At 40.1% G+C, this 17500-nt stretch overlaps 1 protein-coding gene across 1 annotated transcript in view; it reads left to right on the top strand.

The window, feature by feature from the left end:
* The first annotated feature begins 4621 nt into the window (after positions 1 to 4621).
* Positions 4622 to 17500, top strand: part of LOC143020050 (uncharacterized) — a 36614-nt gene continuing 23735 nt past the window's right edge. Inside the window, exon 1 of the mRNA XM_076176216.1 lies at positions 4622 to 5328. Within this exon, the coding sequence (XP_076032331.1) occupies positions 5220 to 5328 (109 nt within the window). The 5' untranslated portion in view covers positions 4622 to 5219. The remainder of the gene's footprint in view (positions 5329 to 17500) is intronic.

Below are 17500 nucleotides of genomic sequence, written 5' to 3'. Positions count from 1 at the left end.
CGTGCCGGTACCATCTGGGTGGGCAAATTCTAGTTGCTATTTTTCACTAGGTATACATCCCTAGATGACGTTTTGATATGATAACTCTTGCAGAGGAATAGCTTATTGGTGGCTGTCACCTCTTGAAATGACACACCCAATATCGCGTTCACCGAGGAAAATTTTCTCGTAAAATTCATTGTAGTGTCGTTATTGTTCTATCCATGATCTATTGACCGCCAACAAATGCATGTAAAAGCCCCATGCACTAACCCACTTACATATCATCATTTACATGTAGATATCCGGCCTAATTGGAGCAGATTTTCAGTGAAATTTACAATATTTGTCCAATACATCAGACTAAATCAGAGTATTTCTTGTACAATTTTCCTTTGTTTTCTGCGAACACTATTGCGCATACAACGATACAAAGATATGCAAGAGAATTGAATAAATAATAAAAATAAGTTGGGATCACCTCTGCATGGGAGACACTTTTTTCCAGGTGTCTGGCTAAAGCTGCCTTATTTGTCTTGCGAAGAGATCCATCGTCATTGGCAATGGCCCATGGTAGGGGACACAGAGGATGAGCCAAGACATCACGCATGGGGAGCTTTCGGCTCTCAGCCACTAGAATCATGTGGCCAAAGAGGTTCCTGTCAGCCTTCAGAACTACTTGGTTGGCTCTGATGGTTTCTTCTGGATTTTCGAGAATGTTTTTTTTTTTTTTTATAATGTTTTCTTTTACCCATTGTGTCATTGTATGCTCTAGAGTCATATCGAGTAATACATTTCCCCAATGATCCTCTCCACCTTTCACTGTCATCTCTTCCCAACATATTTCTTTGCGATTAAAATTTCCCATGAGTGCCGCGTTATTTCCATCCTTCAACATCTCGTTTAATGAAGATCTCGTATCATCTAACATTTCGGAATAATCTCTCTCCAAGACCTTGTTTTTGGGGAGCACATAAATTACTGAAAACATTCTGCTTTTCATGTCGCTATCTTTAACTCTTATTGAGATCATCTCTACCCTGTTCTCTCCATATATAACTTTCGTCACATTTAAGTTTTTCTTAACCAGGAACATGACTCCTCCATCTTGTTTCTCCCTGTTTCTAAGCTAGTGATGATATAATCCATGTCCAACACTGTTTGGTACTAGTGGACCCCTTAATTTTGTCTCCACAATTCCCATTACGTCTGGTTTTGCTTAGTTTGTTTAATCCTAAGATTAATCCATTTATGTGGGTATAAGCTAATCTTACTTTTCTATAACCTCTATCTCGTTCTCTGAACTTTTCGTTTTTTTATATAAATTTTTTCAGACTCATATCTAACACTCTTCAATAGAACTGCATTATCTCGGTCTCCGTTCTTTCGTTCTTTTCTCGTTTTTTATTTGTTTTTTTATTTTTTTAGCTTCGTTTCTTAATGTCTTAATTTTTTCTCTTTCCTCATAATCCATGTCTCTTTTTATCCATATATTTTCATAGTGCTCGTTTTTTGCTAATTTTCCTGTTCCTGCTAAAATTTCTTCCGCCGCCATTTGTGACTTTAATTTGATTTTTAGTGGTCGACTTTTTCCTTTTCCTTCTGCATATTCACTCATTCTGTGCGCTTCCTCTATTTCAGTTTCTATTTCTTGTTCTTTATCTTGTACTGATGTTGGAACATTCCTTGCCAATTCTTTGTCCTCTTTATCTCTCGGGAACCAATTTGGGTTATGTTTTTCCTTTAGACCATATATCACTACAATTTCTTTTTTATCTACTGTATCTTTAACAATTTCTTCTTTTTCTTTAATTACCTTAATGACAGAATTTTTGGCCTTCTCTTGCATTTGTTGAACCTTTTCTTTAAAAGATAACTTATCTTCTTTGTCTTTGTTCCAATCATTCCTAAGTTATTGCAAATCGTCTTCTATGCATTTTCCTGCTTCCACGGCCATTGCTTTTATCCGTTCATCCACCTTTTTCCTTATGATCTCGTTATCAATGTTTTCATTATTTTTCAACCTCTCATTTTCACATCTTAACTCGGCCAGTTCTTTTTTTAGTGTACTTACCTCTTCTTTTATTTCAGTATTTACTTTTTTAAGTCACTCCCTTGTTTAAGTCTTTATTCTTCTTCCACAGATCGATAGTTGTTTTTTTTTGCTTCCACGATTCGTTCATATTTCTCTTGTCCCTCTCTTGTAATCATTACTAACCATCACCCACCACGCACGTGATCCACAGGCTTGCAACATAGCGAGACTCCCCTTCTTGCTAACCTTGCATTTCCCACAACATACCCCTAACGCAGCATATTTCATGACAAACAAGATAGATACCCAATGTCACCAGACTAACCTATTAAAATCCTTTATTATAACTGCCCTAGTATATTACGCATAAACTAACATAGATATAATATACCTAACAACATCCACTAACTATAGGACTAACCCTCATATATAAACTGACCCTAATACATAGAATAGCGAGACTAACGCCTTTGCTTACAGTAACCTACTAACAACCTATATAACCTTTAACACCCATGTCACGTCGGAGAGGCTGGGTAGGTCACGAGCCTACCGGCCAGTGGTCAGAGCTGGGTAGACCGAGTAGGCTGCCAGCATATTGTGCCCTAGGTCAAGGCCTGGCACTTATTGTAATCTGCCCACAGGGCCCATTTGTACCTTATCATATTTGCAAACCAGATTTGCCTCAATTGTTAATTAAAAGTAGAAAACTCCCGTTTTGGAGTTTATCTCGCCCGCATTAAGTCCTCCTTACGTAACCAACAAACCTATTTAACGGTTACACTAACCTAACCAACGGTTACACAACCTTATCTAACGGTTACACTGGCGGCAGCGGCGCTCCCAGCGGCGCTCCCAGCGGTGCTCCCAGCGGTGCTCCCAGCGGTGCTCCCAGCGGTGCTCCCACGTCCTGAATAGAAACGCCGTCCTCAGCCATACTACCAAGGTTACATAACAACTTAAATTTGATCGTAATGATGATCTATATCCCATTCATTCAACTTTCGTATTACAAATAAAATGATAATTACTTAGTAGACAAAAATGGCATTTTGTAAGTTCTCGAACATTCACGCTGACACGCATGTACATGTACACATACAGAATTCTAACTACGCATTTATTTGAATCTCCTGCATGTCTACAAAGAGCTATAATCTATACATAATGTTAACAGAAATTAGAATACAATAAACGCTCGGCCACGTAGAGGGAGCTGGCCTCAGCGACCTACAATGCAATGTACAAGAAGATATATTGAAATGGAACACACACCCATATAATCTTCGCAGTCGTCATACTTCTTGAACTTTAAAACCTTTTAGCTGCCAAAATGTTCTCCACTACCGTCCTTGCCAATCTCTGATGTTATAATATATATATTTTGTAATGTTCATATGCCTGCATGTTCCATTTCAATGTACCTTCTTGTACGTTGCATTTTGCTGTGAAATAAACGAATATTCAGTTCTTAGCAACTCATTTATTGACACCTACAATAGTATACTGTATGTGTGTGCTTGTGTGTGTGCATGCGTGTGTATGTGTATGTGTGTGTCGTGTTTGTGTGTGTGTGCGCATACGTGTGTATATGTGTTTGTGTGTGTGTGTGTGTGTGTGTGTGTGTATGTATACGTGTGTGTGTGTATGTATGTATATATGTGTGTGTGTTCGTGTGTGTGTGTGTGTGTGTGTATGTGTGTGTGTGTGTGTGTGCGTGTGTATGTATGTATGTGTGTGTGTGCACATAAGTGTGTATATGTGTTTGTGTCTGTGTGTGTGTGTGTGTATGTATACGTGTGTGTGTGTGTGTGTATGTATGTATACGTGTGTGTGTTCGTGTGTGTGTGTGTGCGCGCGCGTGCGTGTGTACCAATCTAATTATACCACTACAGTAAAACCCCGATTATCCGAAACGAAAGGGGGGAAGCCTCTTTCGGATAAGCCGATTTTTCGGATAATCCAGATTTATCAGAAATATATTTCGTGTTGACATACTTTGTGTGTGTGTGTGTGTCCTGTGCCTTCCAGCGGCGCTCCCAGGGGTGCTCCCAGCGGTGCTCCCAGCGGTGCTCCCAGCGGTGCTCCCATCAGTCTCAAGTTGTGGATGGAACATAATTTTTTTTTTTCGTGTTGACGTACATACTTTATACGTAACAGAGAACAAGAATTATTCCATACATATATCTTCCACTATCCTGACGAACACAATAAAGCAACTCCGCCACTCCCCGCCTCCGTCACCATCACTCCACAACCCTTCCACTCCCCACATACTTAAACGCACACACACAAACACGCACACACAAATACACAAAATCGCGCGCGCGCGTATACATACACAAACACACACACATACATGTACACAAGCGCACACACACAAACGCACACAGACACACACACACACACATACACACACACACACGCACACAAACAGACACACACACACACACACACACAAACACACACACACACTTAAACGCACACACACAAACGCTCACACACAAATACACACAGTCGCGCGCGCGGGTGTATACATACACAAACACACACACATACATACACACAAGCGCACATACACACACATAAACAAAGTAGTACGCTTAATACGTATTCATTTTAACTGTTCTTATCAATTTTAAATGTGTTAATATAGTGCATATGTAGTTACTTTTATTTATTTTCATATTTTTGATATTTCATAACGTTTTAGTATAGAAAAAAAAATAATTGCATTATCCAAATCAATTTCGGATAATCCCGTTTTTCGGATAATCCGCTTTCGGATAATCGGGGTTTTACTGTATTACCATGAGATCATTAAATCACAGATAACGAAGAGATTTACAATTAACAAGCTTAACAGCTGTTCACGACGACGACCACTGCCACCACCACCTCCACCTCCACCTCCATCGACTCCAGCCCCACTATAGGTCTCCATCTTTGAACACAATCCAAGCGTCAGTTCCGAAAGATCGACCACAGTGTGTGCTCACATGTCTGAGCATGCACATCAGCACAGAATCTGAATTCGATTTGAGCGGACTCTGTCCTCTTCCTGCCCTCCCATCACCTCTTGTCTAAGGACCTGGTGTCCCCGAACGCGAAGGTCTTCTCCCGTTGTACCACTCACGCCCTAGGGGGAATTTGCATCGTGAAAAGTGCAGGACACGATTGAAGTGACGGACGAGAGACCAGAAGAATGTTTTGGGCCTCCAAGAAGTTCCTTGCTGTGGTAAAATTGCTGGTCTTGGTGTCCTTGTTGCATGTTGTCATCAACCTAGTGCAGTCCTCATTCCTGAGGCACAGAGGTGAGAAAAATGGCTGACAAATTGTTTTCGTATGGAAACCTGAGCGTATTTGCACAAACGTGCCGGGTTTATTATTTTCACATGGGGTTATGAATACAAAATTCTTATGTAGTCCTTATCTTTGATACTTTAGTGATATCTCTACGGACCAAGACACCCATCATTATTTTTTTTTTTTCTTATTTACACTCGAACAAGCGTGCCAATCACCTTTAACTTCTACTGTCCCTCCGTTCTTCTACCTGCCATAAATCTCTGCTTTATCATCTCTGTGAGTCAATCTTTTCGGTACAATCTTGTCTTGAAGAAAGAGAAGTGCTTGTTAATACTTACAAAATATGAATTTATACATATGTATATGCATATATATATATATATATATATATATATATATATATATATACATATATATATATTTTTATACATATATATTTATATATATTGTATATATATTTTATATGTATATATATTTTTATATATATATATATATATATATATATATATATATATATATAAATATATGAATGAGAGAGTGGGTGGAGGAAGAATAAGCGAAGATGGGCTGAAACTTTTTTATTGCTTATACGTTTATACATACATACATACATACATATATATATACATATATATATATATACATATATATATATATACATATATATGTATGTATATATATATGTATATATATGTATGTATATATATATATGTATGTATATATATATGTATATGTATATATATATATATATATATATATATATATATATATATATATGCTGAGACATTGTAACAGGTTTGAGCAAGGTGAAAGAGTAAGACACGGCTCTAGGGCCGAGTTTATTCCTGACCGGTTTCGTTTATAGCTTCTTCAGAGGATTGATATTGCTAAATGACGCAGGCGGTATACATAGTAGACCCGACACCACAATCCCATCAACTAGGCAGGAGACGCGGATGGGTGGATAGAGACCTATAAATGATTGAATAATTAATTCATTAACCTATTGAAAATAGAAAAAAAAAATATAATATAATATGATATAGTATAATATAATATAATATGATATAATATTATAAAATATAATATAATATGATATAATATAATATAATATAATATAATATAATATAATATAATATTTTAAATTATTTGATTTTACTTTCAATAGATCAATTAATTAATTATTTAATCATTTATGGGTCTCTGTCCACCCATCCGTGTCTCCTGCCTAGATGATGATATTGTGGTGTCGGGTCTACTATGTATACCGTCTGCGTTATCCAGCAGTATCAATCCTCTGAAGAAGCTATAAGCGAAACTGGTCAGGAATAAACTCGGCCCTAGAGCCGTGTCTTTCTTTTCCACCTCCTCCAAATATATATATATATATATATATATATATATATATATATATATATATATATATATATATATATATATATAGTATATATATATATACACTGAATTGAGCTCCACAGCATTTTCACAGTTATTAATTTTCTTCTTAATATTTTCAAGTTTCCTCACTAATGTTCTAATATTGGGAGGATGAGCGGAAACGAACTTTCCAAAGTTCTCCATTTTAATTATTCGACGTTTCGACAGCAAAGAGTCATTTTCAAGATACAAGAACAGTTAAGACAACACAATTTACAGATACGTTACATGGTCACAGGGAAAATTAGAATGCTACACCCTTAGGTCAAGCGCGATCTTTAAACCTCCGATGACCTGACCCTAGAAGACTTTCTCAGAGCTTGAGGAGAGGGTGGGGAAGGGGGAAGGAGAAGTGAGGGGGGAGAATAGGAGTCGGAGTAAGGTGAGGTGAAGTAGCGTGCCTAGCATGCACAGGGAGGTTATGTACAACATGTCGCGTGGACGTTTGTTGTCAATATCTCCCTTTCCTTTTTTTTTTTTTTTTTAATAGCTCATGCCGCAAAACATGAAGGGAATCAGGTACGTTGTTTTCCACACCATTTAAGAGTCCTTCAGGAGAAGGATAGTTGCAGGAATCGTATACCTTTGACTTGATGCCCTCCAATAGTTGCTGTAGTTCTAACAATCCTCAATCGCTCTTCTTCCTCGCTATGCGGTCCTTCATTATACCATGAGTTACATAACAATTTATCTCCTGATTTGAGAGAACATACTATAGGTGTCTTTTTTTGGAAGATGGTTATGATCACATCACTTCCGTACTTTTCCTGTAATTTGGTTTTCAGATAGCTTGCACTTATCTTGCAGGACTGGTTCTAATGCACCACATCTAGCAATTCCTGCAAAGTAAATTGACAGTCATCACTCTCTCCCATGTATGAACAAACTTTCTCCAAGCCAATTAAAATATCTTCGTCATCAAGTCGTCCACGTTTGCCTAGTGGATTTAAGTGCTGCTTTTTCACAGAAAAACTCGGCGCTACATGATCTATGGTATCTGGCTTCTTCTGCAACTAAACACTGGACACCAACCACGATCGTTTTGCTTTAAAGCCCCAGTCATCATTACGATCATCTTTTCCGCCTTTTCGCAGCACTCTTAAAAAAAAAAAAAAAAAAAAAAAAAAAAAAAAATAATAATAATAATAATAATAATAATAATAATAATAATAATAATAATAATAATAATAATAATAATAATAAATATATAAATAAATAAATAAAAAACCTTGAAATCAGTTTCTTTTTATCTTAGTTTCTGTTTAATAGGTGACCCTTTTTCCTTTTGGTCAGTTGTGGCTTTTCTATAACCAGCTGTAATACTCTTTTCTCTAGTATAGTCTTTTCTACATGTACTTGAACAGCTGCTAAATTAACCCACTTTTACCATTTATCATTTCCTCTCTTCTTACTTGCTTCAACAAGTGTCGACATACACAGACATTTTCAACTTTTATTAAGCGTTCTTCACAAAGTAGATCTGTGGTTCCCTCCATTTTTAAACCATATTCTGAATAAAAAACAATATATGAATTAATCTTCTAGAAAAATACTATAAAGCTAAAAAATGAGCAAATGTCAGTGATAACGAACCTATAGGAAGTGAACAAAATCACGTCAGCATCAGCACAGAATTGAATATGGTTAAAAATTGTGAATATCTTAAATTGTCACTTATAGCAAAAATATGCATAGAGCATGTTTTGTAGAAAATTTAATTTTGAATAGTAATTAAAAAAAACTCGTCAGATTAATCGTTTTCACGGAAATGGTGAAAAACTGAAATTTGGCGGCCATTTTCCAAGATGGCGGATGAAGCTCAGGGTGGGCCGATGGGGACTTTTGATATGTTATTTCTAAGTGTCTAAAGAGGTCATTCTTCAGTTTCCAGCTTGTTATACGAGTAAATATCTTTTAATTTTACTTTTCCTTATTTGAGTGGACTATAATGGGGGTCGGCTTAATCTGTACTAAATAGTCGCCCCAGTTTGCGCAAGACCTTTCACACATATAACTTGAGGGGTAATCAAGGCATACGTGAGGCGAGCAATTAATGTTTGCTCTTCTTGGCATCTGCTACACGCTGAACTCCAGCACTTACGTCAGTTTTTAATTAATAATGGTTACTCTAACACAGACTTTGATCAAATAACTATATACTTGCTAGACCGTAGTGCCTCTGAGAACTCTTCATGTCAGAAAAACAAAATCATAATTTACTATCAAAATATTTATGGTAGTTCGTACAGGGAAGACGAAAAACGTACTAAAGACATCATCTTCAGAAATTGCAAGCCGGTGGATGACAGTCATGTCTTACCTGTGGTGATTTTCTATAAGAACCCTCGCATTTGCTTCTTAGTGCTGAAGAATGATTTGTCCGCTAAGTCTGGGACTTTGTCAAAAACTAATATTGTGTATTAATTTAACTGTAATTGTGGAGACTGCGCGCTCCACAAATGTGCACACATTGGGTTTACGACATGTAGTCTCAGTTGCCGCCTAACGCTTCATCTCCAACAGGGAGTGATTAAAAACCATTTCCAGTACGAGCACCAGTCTACCCTTGATAGAGTAACCATTGTTAATATCACTGAAGTAGTTACCCAATGTAATGATATTAAAGAATTGAATGTGTTAGAAGCTATGTATATTAGGGAATGGGCTCCTACCATTGATATTCAGTCTAAGATGGTAACGTCCATTCCCTTATTCAATAGCTCTTCAAGACATGTGAGAACTAACCCTGCCTATAGTGGAATTGTGTCCACCCTTCTCGCATTGCCCAATGCCCCGACTCCCCCTCCCCCTCCTCTGAGATCAACTCGGGTCAGGTTGGCGGCCCACACACTAATGAAAGCCTTTCCATGTCACCTTTGAGCTTGTTTATAAGGTATATGGAAACGCGTCTACTTATCCATTCTATGAAAATGTAGTTGTATTGTGCCTGTTCGATTGTGTTGACCTGTGATTTATTGTTTTGAGAATGACTCATTTAAGTCGAAAGTCAGCTTGTGTGTAATTAAAATGGATAACTTTCGACAGCTCGTTTATACCCATCCTCCCAAAGCTAGAACTCTAGTGAGGAGAATTGAAAACATTAGAAAGAAAATTAATAATTGTGATAACGCTGTGGTGTTTAACTCAGTTTGCATATATATATATATATATATATATATATATATATATATGTATATATGTATATATATATATAGTATATATGTATATATATATATATATATGTGTGTCTATATATATATATATATATATGTGTGTGTGTGTGTATATATATATATATATATATATATATATATATATATATATGTGTGTGTGTGTGTGTGTGTGTGTGTGTGTGTGTGTGTGTGTGTGTGTGTGTGTGTGTGTGTGTGTGTATCCAGGAGACTTGAATGTTGTAACACTTTGATAAAATTATCTGTAAAAACCCACTCTTGGAAAAAAGAAACACCTATGTTCAGAGGAACGACCGTGACAATAGCAGCAAAAAATATGGAAGAATGCACTATTTCGGTTAAAGGGCAAAAAGTTGCACAGCATAAATTCTGATAAAAAAGAAGACCGCGCGATAACCCAGTGGATTCTTCATCGTGGGAATTGACTACCATTGTTTATAGAAAACCTATCAAGACAGACAAATGCGTTAATGGTAAAAGTAAATGCTCAGACAATTATAAACATAGTGTTATCAGAGCTTATGTTTAAAGAGCTATCAAAGTGTGCTCTACATGGCAGTCCCTACACGTAGAATAGCAACACTTGCGCCAAATTTTAGTGAATAATGGATTTTCCAACAGTGATTTTGATCTTCTGTAAAATAAAGTGTTATGTGATCATCTTTCTCCCCCAAAATCCCCCAAATCTCAATACATTAATATCAGTTACCATAACATTTTCACAGTGACATATAAAGAAGACGAAAAAGTAACAAAAGACACCACTAACAACTGCCACCCCGCCACTAAGAAAAACAAATGCGTGCGGTGGTTTTCTGTTCTAACCTAAAAACTAGCTCTATGATGATGAAAAATAATTTGCCTTGCATTACTGAGGCTACCGCTAAAACTAATGTAGTATACGAGTTTGAATGTTTAATCGAGGACTGTGCACCTCGCCAATCTAGCTACATAGGAGATACCAGATGCAGTCTTAGTAGTCGAATCGCCATGCACTTGCAAAACGGGGCTTTAAAACAACACTTACAAAATGATCATCACCAAATTGCCAGCCAACCGGGAGAGCTTACTTAGTTAAGGGCACAAAAATTATTGCTAGTAATGAAGACCCACGCTATCTTAAACTTTTAGAACCAATGTACATAATAGAAAAAATACAATTATCAATATTCAATAAAAAAAAAATGCTTTCAAGCATTAGCTTATTCAAAGGCAACTTCCCCTGTAGGAGAGAGGCCAAACGCAGAGTATGGGATCCAATATATTTGACGTTTCGACCAGCGCAAATTGTGTGTACACCATTTTTATGCTTGTTTCTCCCTGCAAGCTCGGGTTTAATGAGGAGTAAAAGGTTTCTCAACTGTGTTATTTCTGAAGAAGCCCTGCTGGGTGAAACGTCAAATATATTGGATCCCATACTCTGCGTTTGTCCTCTCTCCTACAGTGCTGTTGCAGTCGCTGCTGCTTTTACGCAACTTCCCCTCTCGTGGGCCAAACCTTCCACCCCTCCACCTATAGCCGTTATTGTATTGGTTGTCCAATAAGGGGGAAAGAAAAACGCTGAAGGTATTTTCAAAGTGTAACTTCAGAGGGAATTTACAATATAAGTTCTCACTGGCTCACTCTCACCGTGATTTGAATTCAATGCCCGCTCGCTCTTGACTGCTTGCATGACGCTAAATTCACGCTGGGACGGCGTGCCCAAAACAGTTGCTTATTTTAATTTTCCACAATTATTCCTTGCACACAGAAATTTACATCCATTCGTATTTCAGTTATATAATAATTCAAATTCGGATAGTATTAATGATCTATATCCCATTCATTCAACTTTCGCATTACAAATAAATTGATAATTAATTAAGTAAACAGAAATGGCAATTAGTAAAGTTCTGGAAACATCTATTATACGTACGCACGCAATCACACACATACAATGACGCATCATTTTTTGTTTCCTACATGTATACAAAATACTAATAGAAATAATAGTAACTAGTATATATTACAATTGTATGTGGCTTATATATGGGGCAGAGGTTTTAAGGAGGGGTTCCTTGAAACGGGGGCGATGTTTTATGTGGCTTGATTAAATTATATTCCTTTCAGTAAAGGAATTACAAGAAGTTATTTTACTGGCATTTTTCCAGTCAATTATATGATTTTGGTCCTTCACATGAACAAAAATACCACTAGACATTTGACCACTTCTCACACTGTATTTGTGTTGGTTAATTCTTGTTTGTATATCTTTGCCAGTTTGTCCGATGTAAAAATTTTCGCACTGCAGACAAGGAATGGTGTACACGCAACCTTCATTATTATGTGGAGAATTTTTTATTAGGATATATTTAACAGTGCTATTGTTCTTAAAGACTACATTTATATTAAATTCCTTGAGAATTTTTGGTAGTCTTACCATACCCTCATGAAATGGAAGCACTAGGAGGTTCTTATTACAAAAATTATTTTTCTCCTATGAAGATTTATGGTAAGTTTGTATAGCTCTATTGTGGGAATTGTCTACCAAATGCTTTGGATATTTTAAGCCTGATGCAGTGTTGTATATCTTGCTCACCTCATTGTCCAGAAACTCAGGGCTGCAAATTCTGTACGCTCTGAGAAACATAGAACTGAAGACAGAAAGTTTAGTTTTTTCACTGTGAGCAGAGGAGTAATTAACATAAGATAAATTATTTATGTGTTTTTTTCCTAAGAACATCATACTTGAAATATCTTCCGCTTCTGTGTAGTAAAATATCTAAAAATGGTAGCTTCTTGTCTATTTCCATTTCGATGGTGAATTTTATTGATGGAACCAGATCATTTAATTAGAACTAAGGAAAGAATCTAAATTATGATCTACAGGCCATATGCATAAAATGTCATCCAAATAACGTTTCTTGGATGTTGGGGATGGGGTATCGATCGAAGACAGTTTGGGAGTTCAGTGCACGGTAGTCACCGCACGGTCGCAAATCACCGCTCTTTTTAAGAACGACATGAAGCGCTGAAGACCAGTTGCTGTTGCTGGGCTGAATGATTCCTTTGGCGCATAAGGGACTCGAACTCGGTTTTGACGATACGTTGTCGTTCGGGTGCGAGACGTCGTGGCTTGGCGTGGGTTAGGGGGCCAGAAGTGACGATGCGAAGTTCGACGTGGTGACGTATCGGCGGCGTGCATGGATGTGGCTGAGTGAGGGTGGGAAACTGTTGCAGTAGGGAAGCAAAATGGGTGTCATGACTGGTGACAGAGATGCTGGTGCTAAGGCCAGGTCGAGTGTGGCCGTAGGACGAAATGCGCGTTGAGACATCGTAGAGGCGACGGCGCTGTATGTCTACGAGAAGACCGTTGTGGTTGAGGAAATCTGCTCTGAGGATTGGTTGAGATACGTCGGCGACGTAGAACGTTCACTCGAAGGCGCGAAGGAGGTTGAGGGAGAGGGTTAGGGTAGATCTCCTGAAGACGTCGATCTTCGTCTTGTTGGCTGCGTAGAAGGAAGTGAGTGGTGGTAACATCCTTGAACTGGCTGTAGCAGGAAGTATGCTTACTGTAGCACCGGTGTCAATAAGGAATAGGTGGCGCGTCAGAGGGTCTCGTATGTAGAGGAGTTGTGAGGAGGAGGGGCGAACATTATGCACCTCTAATGTTCGCCGTTGGAGTTTAAAGTGGGGGAATGGGTGAAGGCGCAGGGTTGGTTACACTTGCGTGCCTTGGAACCGAACTGGGCATGATAGTAACATACCGCTGGGGTGCGGTCCGTGCTCCTGGATCTTGGTCTGGATCTGGAACGTTGCCTGCGGGAAAAATTACGGCGGTCTGCTGCTTGAACTTGTTCCTTGAGATCACCAATTTGCAGTGTGAGTTGAGTCACCATGTCGACGAGGCGGGTCTGTCTTGATGTGGGAGACGGAGGGCGAAGAAACAGTTTCGATGAGCTCGTCGGTGAGTGTGGCGAGTTTCTCCACGGGAAGGTGGTCCTTCACAGTGAAGAGGCTACGCTGGATAGTAGAGGGCAGACGTTGGTAGAACAGCTGGAGAAAAAGGGTCATGTCGAACGTGTCGTTCTTGTCTGCCAGGAGATTCTTCATGCGGCGTAGTAGGTCTGACGGTCTCTCGTTGCCAAGTTCTTCCTTAGAGAGAAGCTCTTGAAGGCGTGGAGCGACGGATGACTGGAGTCTGGCAAGGATAGCGTCCTTTAAATCTTCGTACGGAATGTCGGATATTAACCCTGTTAGAGATAGCGTCAGATACACGAGAAAGGACGTCTGGAGGAAGAAAGGAGCAGGCGTTGCTGAATTTGGCGAGGCTAGTAGAGATGCGCGAGGACTTGAAATTACATTCTAGAATGTTGAACCACACAGTCGGGTTGTGACTGAGGAAAGGTAGTGCACGAAAGGCATGGACGGCAGATAGGGTTGCAGGTTGCTGGGGTGGGTCGGTGGGTGGTTCTTCCATTGGAACCACGTCCGCCGAGGTAGGAACAGACTGGTCCATGGTGGTTAAGGCGTCGGTTATGCGGCGACGACTGAGGCAGTCCACGTCTACTGCAGCAGCGGCTGGGGCTGGCGGCAGTCCACTCCGGCAGGGGCGACAGGAAGCGCTGGGAGTTCACTCCTGCGGGGGCGGCAGGCGGCGCTGGGAGTCCACTTCAGCAAGGGCGGCAGGCGGAGGCTGGGGCTGGCGGCGCTGGGACTCCATTCCGGCAGAAGCAACAGGCGGAGGCTGGGGCCGGCGATTGGGGCGGCGGCGGGGCAGTGGCGGTCCACGCGACAGCGGCAGGGCAGGGGCAGTCCACTCCAGGCGGCAGTCCACTCCCCGGGCTAGCAGTCCACTTCAGGCAGCAGGCGACGGCTGGCAGTCCACTCCAGGAGGCGGGGCAGTCGGCGGCTGGCAGTCCACTCCAGAGGGCGAGGCAGGCTGCGGAGGTGGCTGCTGCTGCGATGAGGTCCACTTTTAGGGTCACCGATTGATGTGGTTAGTTACCACATTGTGGTAGATGGTATCGTCCTTAAGTGAAGGATTAATGAAAGTTCAAATTTCTTCAGGAATTATTATTGAATTACCTGTCCGCCATGGCATAAATAATATACGATGAATATATTAATGTATTAATGCATTGTAGAGAGTATGCAAATAAAGTTATATATGAATAAATTTAACAAAATAGTGGTCATCTTCGTATGTGACATAATATTCACACAAATTTTGCTAAACACCACAGGGAAAAGAAAGAAAGATTTGGAATCCAAGCGCTTTCGTGATTTTTTCACCCCTTCACGGATGTACTCATTCATTCTCTTTTAATCATTGAAGATGTATAAATATCACGGAAGCGCCCGGATTCCTAGTTTTTCTTACATTTCCCTGTGGTGTTTAGCATAATGTACACACACACACACACACACACACACACACACACACACACACACACACACACACACACACACACACACACACACACACACACACACACATATATATATATATATATATGTATATATGTGTGTGTGTGTATGAATATATATATATATATATACACATATACTATACATATTATTATATATATACATATATATATATATATATACACATATATATGTGTGTGTGCGTGTGTGTGTGCGTGTGCGTGTGTGTGTGTGTGTGTGTGTGTGTGTGTGTGTGTGTGTGTGTGTGTGTGTGTGTGTGTGTGTGTGTGTGTGTGTGTGTGTGTGTGTGTGTGTGTGTGTGTGTGTGTGTGTGAGAGAGAGAGAGAGCGAGAGAGTGAGAGAGAGAATTTCTCTCCGTCTTTTCCTTTTCTGCATGAGGGGGGGTCGCCGATTTAATGAAGCGGCCTTGCTGTGGATGTGCTGTGTCTTGCGACACTGCTTCTTACCCAGGGCAGTGGACAAGATACAGGGATGACCCGTCATCCACGAGGTGCCAAGATAGGAGGGAGGGTAGAAGGTGGAGGGGAGTGTATTGTATTGGGGATGGAATGGGTGGAAATGGTTTTCATGCCTTTGTTTTTTTGGCTAACTCCCTTGTAAGGGTGAAAAAGCCTTTGGTATATATATATATATATATATATATATATATATATATATATATATATATATATATCAAGGGCTACTATTACACAGGACATGCACACCCATATTCCTGGCGCCGCTAGCGGAGGCCAGTCCAGTGTCCTACGAACAGTGGGGGTGTAAGGTTGTGTCGCTGCGTCTTTCACGCGTGGCTGCATTTAGAAGTGGATAGTGTTTGTTTACATAGGTTCTTGCTGATTTTGTATGTTTGTTTGGCTCTTCATAGGAACTAGTATTATGATTTCTGTGACACCCGTCCACAAGCTCACAGCAGCATACCAGCTTGAGCGTGTGAAGGAGGCGGCAGCTGCTGTTGAGAGGGCAGGGCGGCGTGTCATCGGGTCTATCACAGACAACCACAAGATAAACCAGCAGTACTGTAAGCTGTTTGATTTTCCGGGTGATTGCCGTGCCACAGCCAAGCATCCTCTTGACAAAGATTGTGTCTGGTTTCTCCTTTTTGACACAATGCATCTTCTGAAGTGCATCCACAACAACTTGATCAGTGAGAAATGACAGAAGATCAGTCTTGACAATAAAACAACAGCATCATTTTCTGACGTCAAGGAACTGTACGAGTCAGAGAAAGGCAGTATTCTGAAGACTACTCCCCTCACTAAATTTGCTGTCAATCCCTCACGACTTTAACTACAAAATGTGCAGCATGTCTTGAAGGTCTTCAATGAAAAGGTTGTGGCTTCTTTGAAGCTCAGAGGATGTCATGACACTGCTAAGTTCATCCAAATCATCCTCAACTGATGGAATTTAGTGAATGTATCTGGGAAGGGGCAAGATCAGCGCATGAACGAACCATATCGAGCTGTTCAGGATCCCCAGTCAACCAGCCTGCAGACTTTCCTGTTGATTTTCCAAGAGGCTTCTTTAGGACATGGAGCAAATCGAATCAAGTGTTTCACCCATGACACCAAGAATGAACTAGTGCATACTATGCAGGGACTGACTGCCGTTTGCCGCTACTTGTTCAGAAATCCTGACCTCTATTATGTCCTGCTGCGTGAGATCCAGAGTGACCGGCTTGAGGGGGAGTTCTCAGTCTACCGTCAATCAACTGGTGCAAACTCTTTCATGACCACTGGGGATGTGTTCTCCACATGCAAGCAGCGGCTCACGAGATATGCTGCCGTAAGCCTCCAGTCCATCGATGTCCACTCTGTGTCGAAGGAACATACCTGCTTGGGGACTGCAATTGACCCAGAGGATGCAGCCTCTATTGAGAAATGCACCACAGATGTGACACTGTGAATGAAGAGTGCAGTGCGGCCTATGTGGGGGGATGGCTTGAAACGAAGTGCGCGGACGATGTGGTCTTCAGCGCCGAGGAACCTCTTGTGACCAGTGACGTTAAGGACTTTATCGAGACAGTGTCCAGAGGTTCCCTGACAGCTCCACATGTGTGCACTTTTGATCTTGTCAGATGTGGACTGTGTTTCATCAAGGAAGCCCGTCACCGTTCCTG

Source organism: Oratosquilla oratoria, chromosome 38, assembly GCF_046742065.1.
Source record: "Oratosquilla oratoria isolate Oo_2021 chromosome 38, ASM4674206v1, whole genome shotgun sequence".
NCBI lineage: Eukaryota > Metazoa > Arthropoda > Malacostraca > Stomatopoda > Squillidae > Oratosquilla > Oratosquilla oratoria.
This window is presented reverse-complemented; position numbering and strand designations above follow the sequence as displayed.